Source organism: Cetorhinus maximus, chromosome 24 (assembly GCF_964194155.1).
Source record: "Cetorhinus maximus chromosome 24, sCetMax3.hap1.1, whole genome shotgun sequence".
NCBI lineage: Eukaryota > Metazoa > Chordata > Chondrichthyes > Lamniformes > Cetorhinidae > Cetorhinus > Cetorhinus maximus.
This window is the reverse complement of record NC_135902.1, coordinates 52046163-52070328: the sequence shown is the minus strand read 5'-3', so window position 1 is coordinate 52070328 and position 24166 is coordinate 52046163. Positions and strand designations below refer to the sequence as shown.

Genomic DNA, 24166 nt, shown 5'->3' with positions numbered 1-24166 from the left:
GTACCCAACATGGTGGACAAGGACCTTACGACTTCAATATACATTATATAAGCAATCAGTCAACTTTCAAAAGTAAGAATAATTTTAGTGCAGCAATATTTTGATTGGGGATTTGTTAAAGCAAGCTAAGTAAATATATGTTTCCCCTCAAAAAAAAGGTTTTCTCAAATTAAAGAACGCTGGCAAGTCTGGAATGGTCGTGTCAAAAATCAGATACAAGCATGAGCTTACTGGAGAAGTCTCAATCAACTAGCAAATGATAAAAGCCTGATTGGTGTTTCAAGCACTAGAGATTTATCCACATTTTTGTTTCAAGTAATCCAGAACTTGTTGCCATTAACATCAAATATATTCAAAAATCTCTCAATTTTTCTAATATGAATTCTGTTCTGTACATTATTAATAGGAACTGCTTATATAAAAACTTGTAAAACTGTAATTATAAGTTACTGTAAATTTCATCTTTCAGATGAGACGATAAACTCAGACCCTGTCTGCACTCTCATCTGGATGGAAAGGATGCCATGGCACAATTTCCAAGAGCAGAGAAGTTCTCCCGCGCCCTGGTCAATATTTACCTCTCAATCAACATCACTGAAAAATAATGACCGGATAATCTGTATGTGGGAGCTTGCTGTGTGCAAATTGGATGCCACATTTCCTACATTACAACAGTGACTCTACTTCAAAAAAGTATTTCATTGATTGTAAAAAGCTTTGGGACGAACTGAAACTTGGAAAGCTGCTATAGAAATGAGAGTCTGTTTTTACACACCCCTCCCCCCAAAGCAGAAGCATTAATGCTAGAACTGGACAGCAGGTGCAATTGTAGGGCCACAAGTTTACACTGAAAGCTTTTTTCATAAATGTGAAAATAGGAATTTAATGGAAATTTTAAAATAAGGACAGAATGTACAATTGTGCCTACAAGGCCTGATCCAAATATCAATACCTGGAAAAACTCAGCAGGTCTGTTGAAGAGTCATACGGACTCAAAACGTTAACTGTGTTCCTCTCCGCAGATGCTGTCAGACCTGAGTTTTTCCAGGTATTTTTATTTTTGTTTTGGATTTCCAGCATCCGCAGTTTTTTGCTCTTATCTGATCCAAATATTGTCCAGTCTCTAACTCTGCTTTGCCTGAAGGTTAAACTTGGTCTTGATTGCCCATATGCAATGCGATGAACCAATATTACATATATCAAAAATCTTACATCTGCAAACACTTCTTGTCAACTGTTCCATTATACACTTATAAATGGAAACTGTCGCTGTAAAATTATAACATTATAATTACACCTGGTCAGTGGTGATGCTGTAATTGATTTTGCATTATAGTACAGGCTGAAAATGGGAGCAAAGAAATACCTACTTTAATTCTATTTCTCTGCTTCCCAAATTTCCCTAAAACTTTTCTATTCAGCTAGAAATATTTACATAAAACCAAAGTATTGCAAACAAAAGGCCAGAATGTATGACTTTAATAAGGGGATTGAAATATATCTCCATGCCCGATTTAATTACCCCCACCCTTGCTTCACAGTGAGGCTACATTTGATATTTACTCCCCACGTGCAATGTCACAGGTGAAAAATACTGATGGTGCAGACACACATTGCTATTAGGTCATCAGGTTACCGAGAATAGACCAGTGGTACCTGAACCTAAATGCAGCTGCATGCCTAACTTAAGTTTCTCTCCCTTCCACATGATCATTTTAGATTTGATTTCAGTATTATCCAGTGACTTTCCCAGGAAGTAGAAACTTGACATATGGGCAATCATAAGCATAAATCCACACAAGTGCACTGAAGTCAATTTGAGCTGTTGTAGCTGCTTGTTAATCTTGGCTCAAGATCCAAAATATCATGCATGAACTTGTGTGTTAGTAAAGTGTGAAGTCTGGAGTGGGTTATCACACACCACAGGAGATTGATTAGAATATTGAACAAGCTTTAAAATATACCAATGGTCAGTAAGTAAAAAATATCCGCAGACCTCATTAAATTGTCACTTTCAAATATAAAATAAAATGTTTTCCCCACATTCTGACCAAAAACTTCTATTCATAGCATTAACCTAGTTTTCTATCTCAGATGTTAGGAGGTCACTTGTATATATTAAACAATTTTGTTTTTATTTTGGATTTTAAGCAAAATGTTTTTCATTCCCAAAATATTTTTTGGTCGTAACTGTCCATCTGAAACATTCTAAAATCTGAAGAACTGCAACAAATTGCAATTTAGAATAGAGCCAGAGATTCAATCCTCAATCAGCCAGAGTCAATATGGTTTCGTAAAAGGGAAATCACGCTTGATTAATTTATTGGAGTTCTTTGGAGAAAGTAATAAGCAACATGGATACAGGGGAACCTGTGGATGTGCTGTACTTAGATTTCCGGATGGCAGTTGACAAGGTCACATCAAAGGTTACTACTCAAAATAAGAGCTCACAGTGTAGGGGGTAACACATTAGCATGATTAGAGGATTGGTTCTTCAGATTTCTTCAGCATCTGAGATAGAAAACTAGGTTAATGCTTTGATTAGAGGCCTTTTGTCAGAATGTGGGGAAAACATTTTATTTTATATTTGAAAGCGACAATTTAATGAGGTCTGTGGATTTATTTTACTTACTGACCATTAGTATATTTTATTTTATACTTGAAAGCGACAATTGAATGAGGTCTGTGGATTTATTTTACTTATTGACCATTGGTATATTTTAAAAAACTTATTCGATATTCTAATCAATCTCCTGTGGTGCTGAGAGAGTAAAGTCAAAAGATACATTTGAAAGGAACATTATGCCATGTCAAGTAGAATATAGGTGTGTGCCCCTTTCAGGCTAAAAGATCCAATGACTCTGTGTACTTAAAATGAATAGGAAGGTCACACTGTTTTCAAGTTAGCAAGATGAAAGCAGTGTGGAAGTATATTGGAAAGAGGGAGCTGAAACATGAGATTTTTTTGGACCTATAAGAAAGTCAAGTGTTGGGGGGTAGAAAGTCTAAATTATGCTTATTATAAGGATTGGGATAAAACAACATTGTTCTATTTGTACCTAGCTTGATTCTGTACTATTGCTTTTTTGTTTATCTTTTGACTTCTATGAAGTCTGCTTAGTTCTCGAAAATGAATGTCAAGTTTGGGAGTCAATCAAATGGGCAAAATTACTGAATCATGGGTAAACTATAAAACCGTGCACAATGGGATAAATTCAATGGTTAGAGTATTACAACAGAAAAAATTTGCATCAAGTGCATGATAACCCGCTCCAGACTTCACACTTTACTAACACACAGTAAGTTCTGGCTTGGTATTTTGGATCTTGAGCCAAGATTAATAAACAGCTACAACAGCTCAAATAGAGGATTGGTTAGCTAACAAGAAAGAGAACAGGCATAAATGGGTCATTTTCTGGTTGGCAAGATGTAACGAGTGGAGTGCCACAGGGATCAGTACTGGGGCCTCAACTATTTACATGAATGACCTGTAGGTAGGGACCAAATGTATAGTTGCTAATTTTGTTGATGATACAAAAGTAGGTAGGAAAGTAAGTTGTGAAGAGGACATAAGGGCCCTGCAAAGGGACAGATAGGTTGAGTGGGCAAAAATTTGGCAGATGGAGTTTGGAATGTGGAAAAATGTGAACTTACCCACTTTGGCAGGAAGAATAGAAAAACAGTATAATATTTAAATGGAGAGAGATGGCAGCATTCTGAGGCACAGAGTAACCTGGGTTTCCTGGTACAGCAAGTGATTAGGAAGACAAATGGAATGTTGTTGCTTATTGCAATGGGAATGGAATATAAAAATAAGGATGTTTTGCTACAGTTGTACAGGGCATTGGTGGGACCACATCTGGAGTACTGTGTAGAGTTTTGGCCTCTTTATTTAAGGGTATAAATGCTTTAGAAGCAATTCAAAGAAAGTTCATTCAACAGATACCTGGGGTGGCAGACGGTGTGTGCGGGTGTGTGTGTGTGTGTGTGTGTGGGGGCGGGGGAGTAGAGTGAGAGGTTATCTTATGAGGTAACATTGGACAGGTTGGACCTGTATCCATTGGAGTTTAGAAGGTTGAGAGGTGATCTTATTGAAACATAGGATCCTGAGGGGACTTGATAAGTTGGATGCTTCCCTTTCAGGAAGAAACCAGAACCAGGAGCGAGTTTAAAAATAAGGGGTCTTCCATTCAAGACAGAGATGAGGAGAAATTTTCTCAGAACAGTCATGAGTCTTTGGAACATTCTTCCCCAGAAAGTGGTAGAGGCAGGTCATTGAATACTTTTAAGGCAAAGGCAGATAGATTCTTGACTAACAAGGGAGTCAAAGCATGTCAGGGGTAGGTGGGAATATGGGAGCCACAATGAGATCAGCTGTGATCTTATTGAATGGTGGAGGAGGCTCAAGGGGCTACTCCTGCTCCTAATCATATGTTCGTATGTACATATTCCCTCAGAAAGACTGCAGCAATACCTGACTTCCAATTTTCCCACAGCATTATCTCAACGCTTAATGGAAGATTGAACAGAGATACATACATGCATCAATGGTTTGTCTAAAGCAGGTTCTGGCTTAATTCTTCATTCTCCAAGGCACTATCTTATACTACATTCTTCAATTTACTTGGAGATTGCCCATTCTTCAGATGGCCCATAAGCCTTACTCCTTTTCCTCCCTCTTTCTCATGCACCTGCCGAATCTAATTAATTTGACTCTAGCATCTAGCAAACTTTTGAATGAACTTTACCACCACAGTGAACTAATCTCTCTATAGCATGAATTGGCAACTTGGAAATTACAGACTTGAGTTAGTGAATTAATGCTAACTTGAGCCCAGTAGACAAAGGACTCAGTAAAAAAAAATTAATTGAAGGGAAAACTGTTTTTACTCAAACTGGCCAAACCCCTGTCATTTTGCCAATCATGCAGAACTCACATCACTTGCATGCACCAACATCTTGATAAAAGAATTACATGACCATTCTCAAGACCAGATCAATACTGGCTTTTTGGAAACTCAAACAAGTGTGAGGGACTCCCCAGTGGGCTGAACAGTATTCTGCATTGTATTGCGGATTCAAAACCACTTTAGCACCTTAAGTGGTAGCATAAATGCAGATTTAAGACTTTTAAAAGTCTCTACATGCCCCATATCTGTATTGTCCGTCAGTGTATAATAAAGTCTATATTTAAGCCACTACGGGATTTGTGAAGCCTCAGTCACTCAGCAGAATTAATAGAAATCCTTCCAGAAAAATATATCTTCTTTACATTCCCTTAATTCGCAGGACAGACTAAAAACTCAAGTGACTCTCTTGCACTAATTTCTAAAGCATATTACTATGAGGCTCCAACAAGCCTGCCTGTTTTGCCTACTCACGTAGATGGTATGGGTGTGTCAATTATATAGTATCTGTGTTTAATAATTTATAGCAAAAATCTGCAGGGTCAGCATAATTACTTTTGAAGCTGCCTTACTTTGAAAGTTTTTGGGTACTGAAACAAACATTAAAAGTTTTGCTAGAGTAGTTTTCAACTTCTCACAAAGGAAATGCTCTAAACTGTACAACAGCTATGTGACACAGTTCTGTCCTTTCACCGCTAGAAAAAGGTTTTAAATTCAGTCCAATCGCTCTCCAAGAGCTATAAAAGTCCTTGGCAATCTTTTCAAAATAAATGGTTTGCCTCATCTATTTGCGTTTGCATTGCATTGACCTTGAAAGACCAAATTCATATCAACGAAATGACAAAACACATGCCTCAAATTGTTTCAAGCAATTGGCAAATGTATCTGTGGCTTTATACTCCAAAGTTGATATAACCACTGAGTAAAATATATCACACAGTTGTTAGTAAATGCTTAAAAAATATTGCTGCTCCGACATAAGCTAGGGAATGTGGCAGTGATTGAGCGAAGAAGAAACCATGCATCGAAGAATGATTGGCAGTAAGTTAGATGACGCACATCCTGGAACATTTGCAGAATTAACTCATGCTTTGCTTGATATTTTTCAGGGCTCCAAAAATACTACAGAAAGTTCAAGGGCAGATGGATGGTAAATATCAATCCAAAATACAAAAAGAGTATCGGATCAGGCTGATAATTATAGGCCAGTTACTGAACATCTAGGGTGTTAAGGCTGCCTGTAGGGCATTCTAGGGAATGCTACAAGTGGCAGTCAGTACAACTTTCAGAAGTAACACATCCAGGTATTAGAAACTTACTGGATTTTTTCTCAGCTAATCGACAAGGATATTTTCCAATCCCAAAGGGTCTGTTACAAAGTTCCTAATGGGAAGCCAGTAAGGAAGCTTAATGTTGGTTAAGAAGTGGCTTGGTAACAGGGCATGGTGAGCTGTGACCAACTGAAAATGCCCTGCCTGGGAAAAAGCGATGATGTTCCATCAGAATCTGTTCTGTGCCCTTTGCTATTTGCAACACCTGTGGATGATACAGAGTAGATGCCTATACCTGCATTAATAGTACTAAACTTGCTGATGACAAACTACTAAGTGCAGATTATAATTGAGCAGATGGACTATCTTAGATTTGAACTCATTATGTATATGAGCTGAGCTTCTTTGACCATGGGTATAAGACTAGAGGACTTAAATCTAAAATTCACATTGTTAGAGCAAAGTTAGAAATTAGAAATCCCTAAATAGTTAGTGGCTATGTGGTATAAACTCCCAGGCTATGCGCCAGATATGAAGTCAATTGGTACCATTGAGAAGGAGCTAGATCAATATCTTTTGCGATGGGTTACACAGTTGGGGTGACTGGATACAGAAAATGTTATTCCTTAAAAGAGGGGAAGTCTGCTACAGAATAATCAGACTCTGGACCAGGTACAAGTAATGAACTGAATGACCTTTCTTGTTCTAGATTGCATGTTCTTTTGTTAGCTATACATGTTGCACACACAAGCATGACAAAAACAACTACAAAACAAAGTCAAAGCAATACATTGTTTCCCATGCAACCTCACCCACACAGTACCAAATACAATTGCCAGTTCACGAAGAAACTGGATGAAATAAGCACTTTTAAGGCTACTTATATTTGAAAACTGCAGCCATCAGCAAACAGTTGGCACTCTTCCTATCAGCTGCAAGTGGAAATACAAACTGTTTTATATATTTTATTCCAGTTTCAGCAGGGACCTTATATTTTCTGTGGAACTGCTGCCAACTTGTGGTTCCAATTCCATCAGTGCCCAAGATGGAATGGTGCCAGATGGAGCAGCAAGCAGGGGAAAACACGGGGGACACGCATAGTAACACTCAAAACTGGCAATGTAATTATACTGTTACATTTTCAAAAGAGGTCCAGGGAAGTAAAGCTCAAACTGACCTCCATAAGCTCATGCATACACTCCCCACCTTTATGCTGAAGACTGGTGACTCACTATTATCATCACTAGAAGGGAGGCTATCTGGCTTAGTTCATTTTTAACACAAAAACAAAAATTGTTGGAAAAACTCAGCAAGTCTGACAGCATCTGTGGAGAGAAAGACAGTTAACGTTGAATCCAGATGACGCTTCTTCAGAACTAAAGGGAAGTAGAAATGTGGTGAAATGTATACTGCTTAAGGTGGGGTGGGACAGATGAAGCTGGAAAGAAGGCCAGTGATGGGTGGAGGCAAATGAGAGATTGCAAAAGATGTCATAAACAAAAGGTCGAAGGGGTGTTGGCAGTGGTGATGCTGGCTAAAGGAGGTGCCTTCCTTGACCTCTGTCTCAATTTCTGGTGATAGACTGTCCACCAATATTCATTACAAGCCCACCAACTCCCATAGCTACCTCGACTACAACTCCTCACACCCCGCTTCCTGTAAAGATTCCATCCCATTCTCTCAGTTCCTTCGCCTCCGTCACATCTGTTCCAATGATGCCACTTTCCAAAACAGTGCTTCTGACATGTCTTCCTTCTTCCTTAACCGAGGTTTTCCACCCATGGTGGTTGACAGGACCCTCAACCGTGTCCAACCCTTCTCCTGTGCCTCTGCCCTCGCACCTTCCTCTCCCTCCCAGAACCAGGATAGGGGCCCCCTTGTCCTCACTTATCACCCCACTAGCCTCCGCATTCAAAGGATCATCCTCCGCCATTTCCAGCATGATGCCACCACCAAACACATCTTCCCTTCACCCCTCCTGTCGGCATTCCATAGAGACCGTTCCCTCCAGGTCCACTCCTCCATCACCCCCTACACCTCAACCCCCTCCCACGACATCTTCCCATGCAACCGCAAAGGGTGCAACACCTGCCCCTTTACTTCCCCCCTCCTCACCATCCAAGGGCCCAAACACTCCTTTCAAGTGAAGCAGCGCTTCACTTGCACTTCCCTCAATTTGGTCTACTGCATTCACTGCTCCCAATGCGGTCTCCGCTACATCGGAGACACCAAACACAGAATGGGTTATCGCTTTGCGGAACACCTTCGATCTGTCCGCAAGCATGACCCAGAGCTCCCTGTTGCTTGCCATTTCAACACACCATCCTGCTCTCATGCCCACATGTCCGTCCTTGGCCTGCTGCAAAGTTCCAGTGAAGCTCAACGCAAACTGGAGGAACAGCACCTCATCTTCTGATTAGGCACTTTACAGCCTTCCGGACTTAACATTGAGTTCAACAACTTCAGATCATGAACTATCTTCCTCCATCCTCATCCCTTTTTGATTCCCTTTTTACAAATATTTATTTAAAAAATTTTTTTATATACACATTTTTTTCCACGTATTTCTATTATTATTTAAATTTATTTCCATTCATTGTTTTATCCCCACCTTTTAGCCTATTTTGATCCTTTTTCCCCCACACTGTCCCTTCCCTCCACCCCACCCCCACTAGGGCCATCTGTCACTTGCTCATCCTACTTCCTATTCTTAATGTCACCATTAGCACTTCCTTTAGCCAGTATCACCACCATCAACACCCCTTCGACCTTTTGTTTATGACATCTTTTGCAATCTCTCCTTTGCCTCCACCTATCCCTGGCCTTCTATTCAGCTTCATCTGTCCCATCCCCTTTAAACAGTTTATATTTCACATTTCTACTTCTCTTTAGTTCTGTGGAGTCATCTGGACTTGTAGCATTAACTCTGTCTTTCTCTCCACAGATGCTGTCAGACCTGAGTTTTTCCAGCAATTTTTGTTTTTGTTTCAGATTTCCAGCATCTGCACTATTTTGCTTTTATCTTAGTTTATATTTAAAGTGGACAACTTATTACAACTCATGAGATCCACAATAATGCAAATTTCTGATCTAGTTCAGCCTCCAGAAATTAGTTCCCACATTAGTGTGATCTATTGTTGAAAATCTAGAAATGTAGGAATAATTTTAGCATCCCCAATAGTATTAGAAGATCATACCTCCATCCAGAGTCCAATTTACTGGCCTGGGTTTGTGACAATTTCGTTCTCACCTACACAGATGTTTAAAAAATAAAGCAATTTCTGTTCGTGGCCTTGTGATTGACTAGCATGCTAGCCACACTCCCTATATAGGTCACAACACAAGAAAAATATGCATCACTGCATTATTTCATCCAGATATAGTAATTTGCAGACCTATTGGAAGCACAACTAAAACTCACCAGACATTTGTGATGGTCTCAATCATTACTATTGTAGCTACTGTATCTCTTCGATAATAGTCTCATTGATAAAACTGCTTACAAATTTAATTCTCTGCTGGTATTGCCACTCCATCTTACTTTTCAAGTAAAACGCTCAAATGAAATTACTGTAGGTCACAGAGTATGTCGACGACCTTGGAAAAATCCTTCCAAAAACAGGCAGTATAAAATGTGAGCCTGGTGTTGGTATAGACAGTTTCCATTTTGAAATGTGAAAAAAAAACACACCTGTAATTCAAATTGATTAGTGCCATGTTTTATTTAATGAAATTATTCTACAAGATAGCTTGAACCACAATCATAACATTCATTGAATTCATCCTGAGTCACTTTGGCTATGGCATCATCATAAGGATCCCACTCAGGATCATTTCCATCGCAACAAATTACTTTCCTCTGCATTCACTGAATTTGATACTCATTTTTTGAACGAACTGATGAGTTTGTGCATGAATAGCATCCCGCGATTTGACGACGGAGCTGCACAAAACATCATGCAGGATATTTCCACTTTTTGTGAAGGGTTTTGTTATTATCCACCTATTCTATTTGCTACTAACATGATCCTTGAAAGGCTCGCTGAAACACATCCAAAGGTTAAACTACGGATGTTCGATCCCCGGTATAACTGCAGCTTGGGTGATCATTCTTCACAGGCACCTCTTGATCTCATTGGTTATACGGGATCTGAGCATGTCCAATAATAAGCTGCATCCTTTGCAAAGGCCACCAGGATGCTTATTCTACACAGCAATCCACAACTTCGCTCCATCCTCATCCCTCCAACCGTTGTCGTGGAAATGCACAAAAACCCCTGCACGAAACTTGGTTTCTGGCATGGTTTTATTTGTTCCATCAACCATGCAGGCTAGTACCATCTTGAATCTTGTCTTCCCGTGTCCTGTGGTTTTCATTAGAAATGTTTAAGCCTTTCCCTTCCAGTTTGGTTGCTGGGCATAGTGAAATTCACAGGGGTTTCATCCATGTTGCCCCTTTGACATAAAGGTTATTTGTGTTTTTGCCACTCATGAATTTCTGGAAACTGGACATTTTGGCATGGAGGTCTTTTGATTGTCTTCTGCCATAACACCAGGCATTTTGTAGCCACATCCATAAAGTGGCTACACCACCTAGTTGATCTGAAATCTTTTCTGGACTTGGTTTGATTTGGCCCACTTAAGTACGTATATATGCACTGAATTTCTGGTGATGTAACCATTCTGATGATCAAGATCAGGCCAGTGGCTGGTCCTTGTTCTCATGGCACATTTGGTCTTGGGCATCTTCTTTCAGGATGGATTCCTTCTTCCATTCTTCCCACACTGCAGCAGAGTTATTTGACGAGTCTGCAAACGTTGTGACTTTTGCTTGAAACCAGCTTTGCACTTCATTATTTTTGTAGGAAAACCCATTTCTCTTCATCGATCACCATGCACGGTCTGCTGTATGGGCACGTCTTCAACTCCTGCACATCAACTTGGCAACACAGCCTGTATTGGCTGCTTGATCGCATATGCTGACAAGGTCAGTATAAGTCTAAGCAATGTACTTCTGAGCTGAAAAATTGATGCCAATTCCTAATGTAGGTATAGCCCTAAACATGCATATATTAGCTGAAAAAAATGGGGGGGGGGGTGTCAACTTATATGGCAAGTATTGGCTTAAATATGCATTTTGGCATCGAAAAAATTGGGTCGTCTATGCTGGTTGATTTATAAACTGATTTACATACTGGAATGGCAGCTTTTTCTGTGAGCATACGCAGATAGCCATTTTGCTTGATAGTTTCACAAAAAGCTGTTCATAGTTGATATTCTTTAACCATTATTTTTCTATACATGCCAAAATAAATCCAAAAAGTTTTGAACTACATCCCTCTTAAAGCTTACTACCTTCTGTTTAGACAATTTAATATGGATATTTAGATTGGAGAAGTTAGAGAGCTTCAAAATATGAAATAATTGAATTATCAATGTCCACATATTATCTATCTCGCTCCTACTACTGCTAGAACTTGCATCCATCTGTAAGTCCCATTCCAAGACTTGAGTGTCTAATCTATGGTGACATTTCAGTTGCAGTGTTGCTAGGTCAAAAGCCTGAATTTCATAATTTAATCATAGAACAGCACCAGCACAAAGAGTACAGTGATGCAAAGTGGCAGCTCAGCGCCACATATTTAGAACCATTATCAGCTCATCCACACCCCAAGAACAAACGAAAAATGCTAGAAATATTGCAATATTGTAAAATAGGGACACTTAGAGGACTCAAAAAATCTGAATATTGACAGTTGATCAAAATCTAAGTTTTTTTTAATCGTCATAAGAATGTTACCCGAACACTTAACAAATATCAGAAAATTATCCTTCTACAACCACTGACAGTGGTTAACATTGAGTACACGTGTAGCAAATGCAATACACAGCCTGCATATTTAGGATAAAAGTGAGACACAAAAAGCTTGTGGCGTTATGATGTTAAGTGAATTTTTCAGGCTTATACAAGCTCTTTGTCTATACAGAGACCTCATTTTCAGCCAGGCCAGCTCATCTACCTTAAATGTTAAAACAGATGTTCCAACAACACTGACGTTTTTATTCTTTTTGATTGAACCAATTAAACTAAATTAACAAATTAGGGACAAATTAACAATCTAATTTGTCTGCCTCACCTATTGGACAAATCAGATCACAGAAAATGTCATGAACCAATCAACTAAGTGAACTTATGGTGAAGTTCCAGTGAAGCCAAAAGTAATAACGATATGGCTGATTACTTGTGGGGAAATCTACAGAGGAGCAGTGGGGGGGTGTTCAAAAAGGAAATGGGGAGGGTACAGGCTCAACATGTTCCCTCGAGGGTGATAGGAAGGAGTAACAAGCCCAGAGAACCATGGATGACCAGAGATATTCAGGTTACGATGAGAAGGAAAAGTGAGGCTTTTAGCAGGTACAAGGGAAGCAAATCAGCAAAGGCATTAGTGGAGTACAGAAAGTGGAGCTTAAGAAAGCAATTAGGAGAGCAAAGGGGATATGAGAAAGCTCTGGCTGGTAAAAGTAGGGAAAATCCCAAGATATTCGATAAGTATCCGATAAGGGTCAGTCACAAGGGGGCATAAGTTCAAGGTGAGGGGCAGGAGGTTTAGGGGGATGTGAGGAAAACCTTTTTTACCCAGAGGGTGGTGACAGTCTGGAATGCACTGCCTGGGATGGTGGTGGAGGCGGGTTGCCTCACATCCTTTAAAAAGTACCTGGATGAGCACTTGGCACTTCATAATATTCAAGGCTATGGGTCAAGTGCTGGTAAATGGGATTAGGTAGGTAGGTCAGGTGTTTCTCACGTGTCGGTGCAGACTTGATGGGCCGAAGGGCCTCTTCTGTACTGTGATTCACAATAGTTTCAAGTATTTGCAGGGATCGCAACTGGTAATGAAATGTGACTAGGTATCTCACGCAGTTCAGGAGACAACCCTATGCACTCAAGCCCCTTCGCAACAATGATTCATACATTCGTATTTCAGTATAAATGCAATCAAATTAAATCCAACCTAGGATTTCTGTCTTTATACACTATGGCCCATCAAATGCAATCAAATTAAATCCAACCTGGGATTTCTGTCTTTATACACTATGACTCATCCCCAACATTATCAGATGGGAGCAATTGCTTCTAACCGCATACCTATTAAAATAACCTGCTGTTCCATTCTCTACTGAACACCGGTGCCTTGAATGTGTATAAGGCATTGCCACTCCTGTTCCACCACAATACATATTCCAATTGAAGTTTCAGCAAAGTGGCATAAATTTGTCACTAGAGAATTGAGAAATGCAATTCATAGTATAAAATATGGTATTTACTGTCATTGCAACAAATTCCAGCCCATTAAGTTGAGGATACAGCTCAAGTTTCTAAGTACTGAGAAAAAGCTGGAGAAAGCAAGCATAATGTTGCGTTTCCAGCATTTCTGGAATCCTGTTGTTTTATCTTCTCCCCTAGAACATTTAGGAGGAGAAAGTAGGGTTGCCACCTCCAGAGCTCTTTTTGGATTTTTCGAAGCTCTAATGACAACTACAGAACAGAAATAAAAACCTAAAAACAAGGATTTCCAGCAAACTATCCTTACTAAAACACACAAATAGGACACCAAACCTGTATTCAGGGAAACAAGCAAGCAGGCAACAGGGATCGAAAGAATGAAACTACACACATTCCGATTGAGCAAGTTGGGAAAAGTGCGTGAAAAAGATTTATTGGGCAGGAGATGGGAATAAAGAGGAAAAGAGAGGAAAGAGAAAATGATTCGCTAGGAGGAGAATTTTTAAAATGTATTTTTCCTCACCATGTCAGCTAGCAAGATGAAAGCAGCATAGAACTGGCTACAGGAATGGGGTTGGATATGTTGGATTTATGGATCTATATGAATGTTTCAGGGTGAGGTCAATGATCAGATGCAATTCTTCCACAACCCCAGAAACTCACCTAGGGGACAGCACAACTAGGAGGAGCTAGCTGTCCAACAGGCAGTGCTTCCTGTTCGAGCATCAAATTAGACCAATCTTACTGCAAAAAACTGTGTGGCTACCTCTTCCAGATAAAATAAACTTACTGATTCCCTCCACCACCTCACAATCCAAGCCATCCTCAAGACCCATCAGTGTCGCCACTCTTGCGTCGGAGTCCAAAGACTACAGGTTCCCACTCCAGAGACTTGAGCACATAATGCCAGACTGACAGCTCAGTGGAGTGAGAAGTGCCACCTTGAGCATTAGGTGTTTAAACAATGCTTTCTCAGATGGGCATAACAAATCTCAAAGAGCAGGGGAGTTCTCCTAGTGTTCTGGCCAATATTTCTCTTTCAATCAACAGCTAAAACAGGTTATCTGGTCATTTATTTCATTGCTGTTTGTGGGTGCTTGCTTTGCACAAATTTGTTGCCATATTTCCTACATTAAAACAATTACTAAACTTCAAAAGTACTTAATTGCTTGTAAAGTGCTTTAGGACATCTTGAGTTCATGAAAGATATTCTATAAACACAAGCTTCTCTTTCTTTTCTTCTATTAGGAATGCCAGGAAAAAGGTTCTGGGCATTTATACTACTGTTCACTGTAGTTGGTTGAGGGATAAATATTGGCCAGACCACTGGGTGAGCTTCCTGCTCTTCTTTGAAGAGTGCCATGGGATCTCCTATGTTCTCCCAAGAGGTCAGACCATAACTCTGTGCAGCAGTTCTGCAACAAAATGCCAGCTTAGTTTGTGCACTCAAGTCACTGGAGTGGAGTTCGAATCTATGACCTTCTAACTTAGAAGTGCATGTGCTACAACTGAGCCACAACTGACATTTTTGCTGAACCAAACAAGACAAACATGAGGTGGAAGCAGCAAGTGCATTCTTCTTTTTTGGAGGGGGAATGAGGTTGGGAGACAACGTCATCTGTTGGAGCAAGGGAGGAAGAAGAGACCTGTTCTCAAGGGGAGGGTGAATGTGATAATTTTTATCACAAACAGAAAATGCTGGAAAAACTCAGCAGGTCTAACTGCATCTGTGGAGAGAAAAAAGGAGTTAACATTTCGAGTCCTTATGACTCTTCTTCAGAGCTAAAGAGAAGTATAAATGAAATTTATACTGTTTAAGGCAGGTGGAGCAGGTGAAGCTGGATAGAAGGTCAGTGATAGGTGGAAGCAAAGTAGAGATTGCCAGAGATATCATGGACAAAAGGACAAAGGGGTGTTAACAATAGTGGTACTGGCTAAAGGAGTTGCTGATGGTGGTGTTAAGGTCAGAAAGCAGAGTGTGATAATAGCAGGACAAGGTCCTGGGTCAGTCATCTGACCCATCTCAACACCTTCCTCTCCCTCCCAGAACCATGATAGGGGCCCCCTTGTCCTTACTTTTCACCCCACGAGCCTCCACATTCAAAGGATCATCCTCCGCCATTTCCGCCAACTCCAGCATGAGGCCACCACCAAACACATCTTCCCTTCATCCCCCGTCAGCATTCCATAGGGGCCGTTCCCTCCAGGACACCCAGGTCCACTCCTCCATCTCCCCCAACAGCTCAACCCCCTGCCACAGCACCTTCCTATGCAATCTCAGAAGGTGCAACACTTGCCCCTTTACCTCCTCACCATCCAAGGGCCCAAACACTCCTTTCAGGTGAAGCAGCGCTTCACTTGCAGCTCCTTCAATTTGGTCTACTGCATTCGCTGCTCCCAATGCGGTCTCCTTAACATTGGAGAGACCAAACGCAGAATGGGTGACCGCTTTGCGGAACACCTTCAGTCTGTCCGCAAGCATGACCCAGACCTTCCTGTTGCTTGCCATTTCAACACCCCATCCTGCTCTCATGCCCACATGTCCATCCTTGGTCTGCTGCAATGTTCCAGTGAAGCCCAACTCAATCTGGAGGAACAGCACCTCATCTTCTGTTTAGGCACTTTACAGCTTTCTGGACTTAACATTGAATTCAACAACTTCAGACCATGAACTCTCTCCTCCACCCTCACCCCCTTTTTTATCCTTTCTTCAATATTCATTTTCATTTCTGAATTTTTATTTTTTCATTTCATTTTTTATCCACTTATTTTTATTTTCATTTTTATTCATCGTTTTAAATAACCCCCACCTATTACCCTATTTTCAATCTTTTTCCCACCACCGTCCCCTCCCCCCACCCCACCCCACCCCATCACCTCCCCACAAGGGCCATCTGTCACTTGATCATGGTTGATCTTTCCAGAGTGCTTACCCTTGGATTATCACATTCTGCTTTCTGACTTTAATGCCACCATCTGCACCTCCTTTAGCCAGTACCACCATCATCAACACCCCTTTGTCCTTTTGTCCATGACGTATCTGGCAATCTCTCCTTTGCTTCCACCTATCACTGGCCTTCTATCCAGCTTCACCTGCTCCACCCCCCTTAAACAGTATAAATTTCATTACATTTTTACTTCTCTTTAGCTCTGAAGAGTCATAAGGACTCGAAACGTTAACTGTGTTTTTTCTCTCTCCACAGATGTTGTTGGGTCTGCTCAGTTTTTGCAGCGTTTTCTGTTTTTGTTTCAGATTTCCAGCATCCGCTGTATTTTGCTTTTATCTTCTGTCATAATTTTTATGTGTCTCCCCCCCCCCCCCCCACCCCCTCTCCCCTCCCCTCCCTACCCCCTCTCCCCTCCCCTGAGCCATTGGCTAAGATTTGTTGTTTTTTCCAGTCTCCAGTTTTCTAACCACTAAAGTGGACAGTGGCCATGGCTTTCCACCTCTATTTCTGAGAACTCGTGAGAGTGGACATTGGGCTTTGCAGCAACATTGGAGGGTTCAGAGCTGGACTATGCAGCTGTGCAGTGACTTAAGATGGTACAGGATTCAAGAATGAGAAAGCTGCTTCAGCTTTGCGTACTATATACCATTTACTTTTTAAACACACGGTCAATCGAGTTGGAAAGCGTAAGATATCGGAATGGCAAGAGCAAAGCGTACAGTGGAAAATAATGAGCAAAGTCACTTCGAGAAAAAGTTGGCGCTAAAGGAATTTGGGATAGAGAAATACTGACAACCTCTAAAAGGAGGGTCACAAAACTAAAAGCATCCATGAAGTCTCATGAAGAATTAGCCCCCCCCCACCCACCCACCAACCACCACCACCACCACCACCACCAAAGGTCATGTATTATTTTGCCTTTCAGATCCTAAATGACCTGCATTCCGCTGCCAGCTCGTTCCCATCTCACTTCAGTTAATGCACAGTCGCGGTGGGAAGGTCACGGCCGCGGGTACATTTCAGACGCGGATGCTGCCGCCTCCATTAACTTCTAATGAGCTTATATTCTCTTAAACGACAACTCTTTTAGTAATAAAGCTGCAGAAGTGCAGTGAACGTGGGCGGACTCTGTCTCTGCCCCAATATCCCCCACACCCACCCACCAGTTGTCACTTGCCCAGCCTGTGCCTAGGCCTCAGGCTGGTAACCCCTGGAAGTGCAGCAAAACGGGCCAATTCCGTCTTCCCCTCCCCAACACATCAAATCTAAACTTACGTTCCCCGACCAGCAGAATCCTTACGTCTTTCCTCATTTTTGCCTCCAGACCTGGTCCCCCTCGAGCCCGGAATACAGAGGAGTTATGGACCGGTCTCCCGGGGAGGAGCCTCCGAACGATGGGATTTAGGCCCAGGGAATGGGAGTCAGGCCCACCAGGCCGCGCTGCTATGATCTACTTTCTCGGCAGACGAGGGAAGGATATGCCGCCGCCGCCGGCGGATATTCCGGGATGACTGTCGGGCTTCCTCACGAATAAGACTCCCCATGCATCCCGGCTTCTCTTCTTCACGCCATACTCCAGTCCAAACACGGTTGTCACCCCCTCGCCGCACATGCGCTGGCGCCACAACCGCGCCCCCCTTTGCCGTTCCTTACGTGCGCGCCCCCCCCTTTGCCGTTCCTTACGCGCGCGCTCTCTCCCGCCACAACCACGCCCCCTTGCCGTTGCCGTTCCTGACGTGCGCGCCACCCCCCCCCCCGTCCCCGCCCCGGCGGCCGATCCCCCGCGTGACGCTTCCTTGGAAAACGCCTCAGACACGGCCAAGCGGCTAACTGTCCAATTCTGGCGCCTCGCGCATCGGACTTCGAAAATCCAGCTTTAGACAGATTATATATAGCTCACAAAGTCTCCAAGGTGCGATGTAGTTTCTTTGTCCAGATAGGTTTATAATCTGATCAAAGTAAATCTCAGAATTTGTGGTTTATTCAGGTTAATTGTATATATATATTGTATATACAGGAACCATACAGTCCCCGGGGAGCCTGTCCTGCCGTTCAATAAGATCATGGCAGATCTTCAACCTCCACTCCACTTTCCCACTGGATCCGCATCCCTTGGAGTCCCTAAGTCTAGCGTCGGCCTTAAGTGTGGTAAACCACCGAGCATCCACCGCCTCTGGAAACTTCCAAAGATTTACAACCATCCCTTACCCCAACTGAGCAAACGAGGAACACTTTTAATGCAACCCTCAGGTTAAAAAATATCTTCAGAAGACAATTAAACCCTATGGTCCAGCCCCTGGGAATCAAAACAGAACAATTTATGTTTATGTCAAGAGATGAAATGCTAAATCGACTCCAGGGAGCCAGCGTGTGGAACTTATTCCAGAGAGGTTAATTTTTACTATCACCTCTTGGGAGAAACTGGTGGAATGGACCTTCTGCCTGTTACAGAACTGACTCGATTTTCATTTTCATTGAAATAAATGGAATTAAAAATTAGGGAGGGTGTTATAACATGTGGGAGATCAACATCAGATTATTGCCCCAATAATTGATGGCAAAAAAAATCACTCCCATGTGTTTTGTGAGCTAGAACGGGAAGTGCCTAATCAAATAGCAGGTACTTCCATCCACAAATATGTGTTTTCAGGGCAACTAGGGTTGAAAAATGAATGTGGTTTTTTTTCACCATCACCCATATTCCATCAACAAAACAAAAAAAAATCATGGTAATTTTGTGGCAGTGTCAACTGATAGCTCATTGTTTAGATAGAGCACAGGAAATACTGGAATAAACTTTTGATTACTGTGGCTGAGATTTAAAATTATTAATTGAGCTAGCATCTACTGCTTTTTTGTGGGAGAGAATTCCAAACTTCTACCACCCTTTGTGTGAAGAAGTGTTTCCTAGCTTTTTTCATTAATGCCTGAGCTCTGATTTTAAGGTTATATCCCTTTGTCCTAGATTCCCCTTTAGAGAAAAATGTTTCTATTGAAAGGCACCTCTCTTTCGTATGAGGTATTCTTTCTGCAAATTTCTGCTGAATGCTTGCTATTTCTCATTCATTTGCAAAGGCATTTTGTCATGAAGGGTGGCATCTGTAGTGATAGGCTGGGTGGGGTGAGATTCAAATCTTCTGGAGAATCTAAGATTGAAACTCTACTTTTTGTATCCAGCTGCCTTTCAATTTTTTTTAAGTTTATATATTGATATGATCCTTGGCCAGACCCCCAAATTTTTGGTAAGATCCGGTTAGGGACCAATAACGTTTTGTTTAAAATGAAATAAGGTTGAGATTCAAGACAGTTAGTGAATAAAACTTTTTGAACAAACAAAACTAAACTACTATACAAGGTTAGAAGTATAAAATAATTTACAATATCTATCTTATACTCTAACATTCAGGGCAAGCATGAGGTACATGTGAATTAACAGGCAAGCTGTTGCTGAACATACCACACTGCACAATAAATGACAGAAGCAATCAAAACAGATTTCTCAACAACTGATCCAGAGGTCAATAACACTGTGAGTCAACCAATCTCACTGAAACTCCATCTCTCTCAAGAGGAATTCCAATCTTCACCTTCAAAGATCTTGCCTTGAAATTCTCTCCAAAAGTCACTCCAACTCGGATGGCTTCAACAATGGCCCACTTTGCAGAGTTTCAATCTCATCTCCTGAGATTCCAGTCTACACACAAGCACCACTTCAGATCTTTGGCTGTGCCAAGCAGAATTTTACTGTTCCAAAATATTTATTTATTTATTTATGTACCTTTGCCCCAATGGCCTGCAGCATGGAGTTATCAACCTTCGGCTGCCTTTTCCACTTAACATCTGTTCCTCCCAGCTTTTTTCATGTTTGGAGCCTGTTTCTCTGCTCCTCTCTTTTTCCTTAACAACTGGGACCCGTTCTGTCCCCTACCTGGGACTTCCTTTTGGGACCTCTCCCTGTCCCCTCTGCCCTTTTTAGGACATCTACCTGTCCCCTGCCTGGGATACTAGGCTTTCATGGGGTTCTGCTCTTGGTCACCTGACCTGGGTTTTCATGTCTTTCTTCCTCTCTTTATGTGCAGGCGAGCTGGGCATGTCCTGAGCATGAAGAAATTAAAGATGCAGATCCACTGAACTGCACATGTGTAGCCTGCTCCAGGTCTGCACATGTGCGGGAAGTCTGATGTTTGCAGGGAGTAGAAGTTCCCAACCTTCGAGCTCAACAAGTTAAGTATAGTTTTCAGAACAGTACGCACAATGCAATGATGTATATTGTATTCAGATGAACCATTATGTCACTTGCATTTGTCATCAGTGTGATGTAATGATGAAAGGGTCTTCTCCGTCCCAAATAAAAAAATGCCCAACATTCTTTTACAAGGACAACGTTCCTTCAATATAATTTAAAAAAAAGAAACCTCCTAACAGTTATCTTCATGCTGTGCAATGGTGTCCCTATACAATGGAGCAGCATGATAGAACTGGATGCCTAAATTTCCACACAAGGTATATTCCCAACATCAAACAGCATGTTACAGAGAGATCCCAAAGAGCAGTGTTCTTCACAGGAATGAAGAAAAAGCAGAGGATCTTGAGTCAGTCTAGCCTATGTAAAATGAAAGAAAGGCAGAGACCAGAGAGGTGTTTGTCCATGTGCAATTTAACCAGAGAACTGAAAGAAAAAGCAGAATATAATGGAAAATATGAGAAAAATATATTTAAGTTAGTAGTGGATGTCTCTACTAGGCCAGTTAATGACCCTCTTGATAAACAAGAAAATGTTTTTTAAAGTGTGAAAATGGATTAATAAAACCATTAATCAACCTATCTATTTATCAATATATTAAGAAGTTTTTTGATCAGCGAGGGGAATCTTTGACCTGAGTGAGACAGAGACCGAGTGATTATATTAGGGAATTTGGTTCAAAGTGGGAATTTGGTGCATTGGGGAAAGAGATGCTTTAGGTATGGCTTACTGCAAGAACTGCGACTTAGAATAGAGTGCTGGGAGTTGGGTAATTAAGGGAAAGAAGTGCTCTTTTGCTTTCTGCTTTCTAACTTGTTCAGCCTTCAGCAAGTGGTCGTACTCTGCTACAGGAGAAAAAGCTAATCATTCGGTGAGTATCTCATAAGTGACTAAGGTTTATTCTATTCCTAAGGTTCAAAATAGTCTAGCAACTGGTGGTAAGGTTAATAAAATATATAAAAACAAAAGTAAAAGATATTTTTGAATAAAATAATTAAATAGTTAATTAGAACACATTAAGGATGCCAGGACAGGTGCTGTGTCACAGCTGCAGCATGTGGGGGCAGCAGTGTGCTTTTCAACAGATAGGGGAAGAACAGATGGTCCTAGTTTAGGTAGGAGGGAAGGTCTCCGCCTGGGTGAAAAAATAGGGACATACGATGCATGTACCTGTTACCAGAGATGTCTGTTTAATATAAACTATTATGTTGACGAGATCAGAATCTGGAAACTGTTCTTGTACGTGACCAATAATGTATAAATATGTTGAACACTTGTAATTTAGCAGAGTGCTATCTCAAGCTACATTGAGATGGTTATCTCCTTGCAATTGCTCAAATAAACGGTCGTGACCTGTACCTGAGACTCCTGTGGTCGGTTTGTCAAAGTGACCATGACAGTTTGGCGTAGTCGGCCGGATACTCGGATCAGATCCTCGGGACCACTCTGCAAAGTGGGTGAGTATATTTTATTTACCACCTGTAGTTAGTGCAGTAAGCGTACCCGAGAACGGTCCGGTCAAGTATCAAAAGAATCGGGAGGAGGACTCAGGACAGGAGATAGGTGGCGCCAGAGTAGGAGGCTGAGCCGCGCTGGAAGGCTACGGTTTGAAATACAACCTTAGCCAAAGCCGCGCAGGCCAGACCCCAGTTAAGAGGAGGCAGAGCCGCGCTGGAAGGCTACTGTTTGAAATAGAACCATAGCCAAAGCCACGCAGGCCAGACCCCAGTTAAGAAGAGGCAGAGCCGCGCTGGAAGGCTACTGTTTGAAACAGCACCATAGCCGAAGCCGCGCAGGCCAGACCCCAGTGAAACAAGTAGACCGCACACACCGCAAATAACTAAGTTGTCAGAGCCGCATGAATTAATTGTGCAGAGACAAACAAATAGAACGCTGTGAGCAAAACAGGAAAGTGCTATGGAATCGACTGGGGAGCCACAGTCTCCATCACGAGGTCCATAGCAGAACAACGGTCAAAATTAATCAAGAAAATGTGGAAGGATGATTGGGACCCGAAAGATCCGCTACTGAATTTTCTGTAACTTCAAAAAAAATGAAATGATCTAAGTTACACGAGCTGTTTGTGCTGAAGAGAGAGAGAGAGAGAGAGAGAAGGGGTATATCCCTAGGGGGTTAATAAGCACTGACAGGCAGTAGCAGGGGAAATGTGAGCTTTCGTCAGTTTGATGGTCCCTATAGGTGGAGCCTTCAAGATCCCTTTATTTCCCCCACTGCTATTTGAAGTTTCGTTTAGAATATGAGAACTTTAAGTCGTTAAGTTCAATATTATAGGAACATAAATATATACCTTTATATATGTGTTTGTTTGTGTGCAAGGAAGCATTCGTATGTGAGCTTTAATGTGTTTTCTTCCGTAAATTGTCATTTGTGTGTGTAGTTCAGCACTTTAGGGTTAAAAGCTCCATGTTAGATTAAAGGAAAAGTATACTAAAACATTCCAAAGTTTTGAGTATAAGGTTTGAGTTGAGTTTTCTGGCAAAAATTGCAATTTGAAGGTATCGTAAAGCTAAACAAGGTTAGATGAACCAACCTTTGTACCACCCCCTTACAGACTAGTATCACCAGCTTCCAAGCCGATTGGGATTGATACATACGAGTTACATTAACTCATACAAGTTAGTATTCTAAAATTCTGAGGGGGAAAATTACCTGAAGTTCAAGGGATTCTAGGAAAACCAAAAGGCATAAACACACGGTCTGTTTGGTTCCAATGGATAAAAAGGGGTTTCTTTTGAAGAGATGCATTAAATATTAAAAGAAATCTGCATTCCAACAGCATTATAATTTGAATTTGGGACAATCTTGAGATGTAAAGTGCAGCGTAACTTAACAGGTTACTTTGAATAACGAGGATGCTATCCAAAGATAAAGAATGTGTCGATAAACATATGGGACTTCTAATCTGGATACAAATCAATACACATAAGAAAGAGGCAGTTTTAATTCTGATAGCGTAAATTATATTTCTTACAAAGTTTAAAATTTTGAGGTTTGGTTCGTGATGAAGTTCTCAAAAGAGAATTTTCATTTTAAAAGGTTTGACAACAATTGGCACTGATTCAAATGCTGAAAGCTTTTGTATTTGTAAGTCTGTTCCCAAAATATGAAGCTAAACTCAAGACCTTGACAAAGTTTGGCAGAAATCCAATTTTTGGCCGAGTTAATGAATCTGGGATAATTCTAAAAGAAACGGGTCAGACACAATTTAGTGGGTTACTTCTGAGACAATAAAATGTTCTTTGAGAAGAAGATAAGGAAGCAAAACATGTCAATGCCTGATTTCTGTTTTAAAACTGTATGAGAATACTTTATTGGATTGTAAAGTCTCTCCAGGCAACCTGAACAAGATAAGATGGTAGCTGTTGCATGTGTAAAATGTTATGAGGCAAATAGGAGAAAGGGTTAGGGAAAGAGGATTGCAATATACAAACTGTTTTAAGGGAACTGAATTTGATAATCTGGCCATCAACTGAGACATTGGAAACGCACAG

General features: G+C 41.2%; 2 protein-coding genes across 5 annotated transcripts in view; one reads left to right on the top strand and one right to left on the bottom strand.

Moving 5' to 3' along the window:
• rhot1a (ras homolog family member T1a) overlaps positions 1 to 18012 on the bottom strand; it is a 75064-nt gene extending 57052 nt beyond the window's left edge. For 3 of the 4 annotated variants that reach the window (XM_078529060.1, XM_078529063.1, XM_078529064.1), the window contains exon 1: positions 17687 to 18012. In XM_078529060.1, the coding sequence (XP_078385186.1) occupies positions 17687 to 17723 (37 nt within the window). In that variant the 5' untranslated portion in view covers positions 17724 to 18012. Of the gene's footprint in view, positions 1 to 17348; positions 17425 to 17686 lie in introns of those variants that run through there. The other variant, XM_078529062.1, reaches the window with a different exon arrangement.
• Positions 1 to 24166, top strand: part of adap2 (ArfGAP with dual PH domains 2) — a 338187-nt gene that overhangs the window by 251730 nt on the left and 62291 nt on the right. The window lies entirely within an intron of this gene.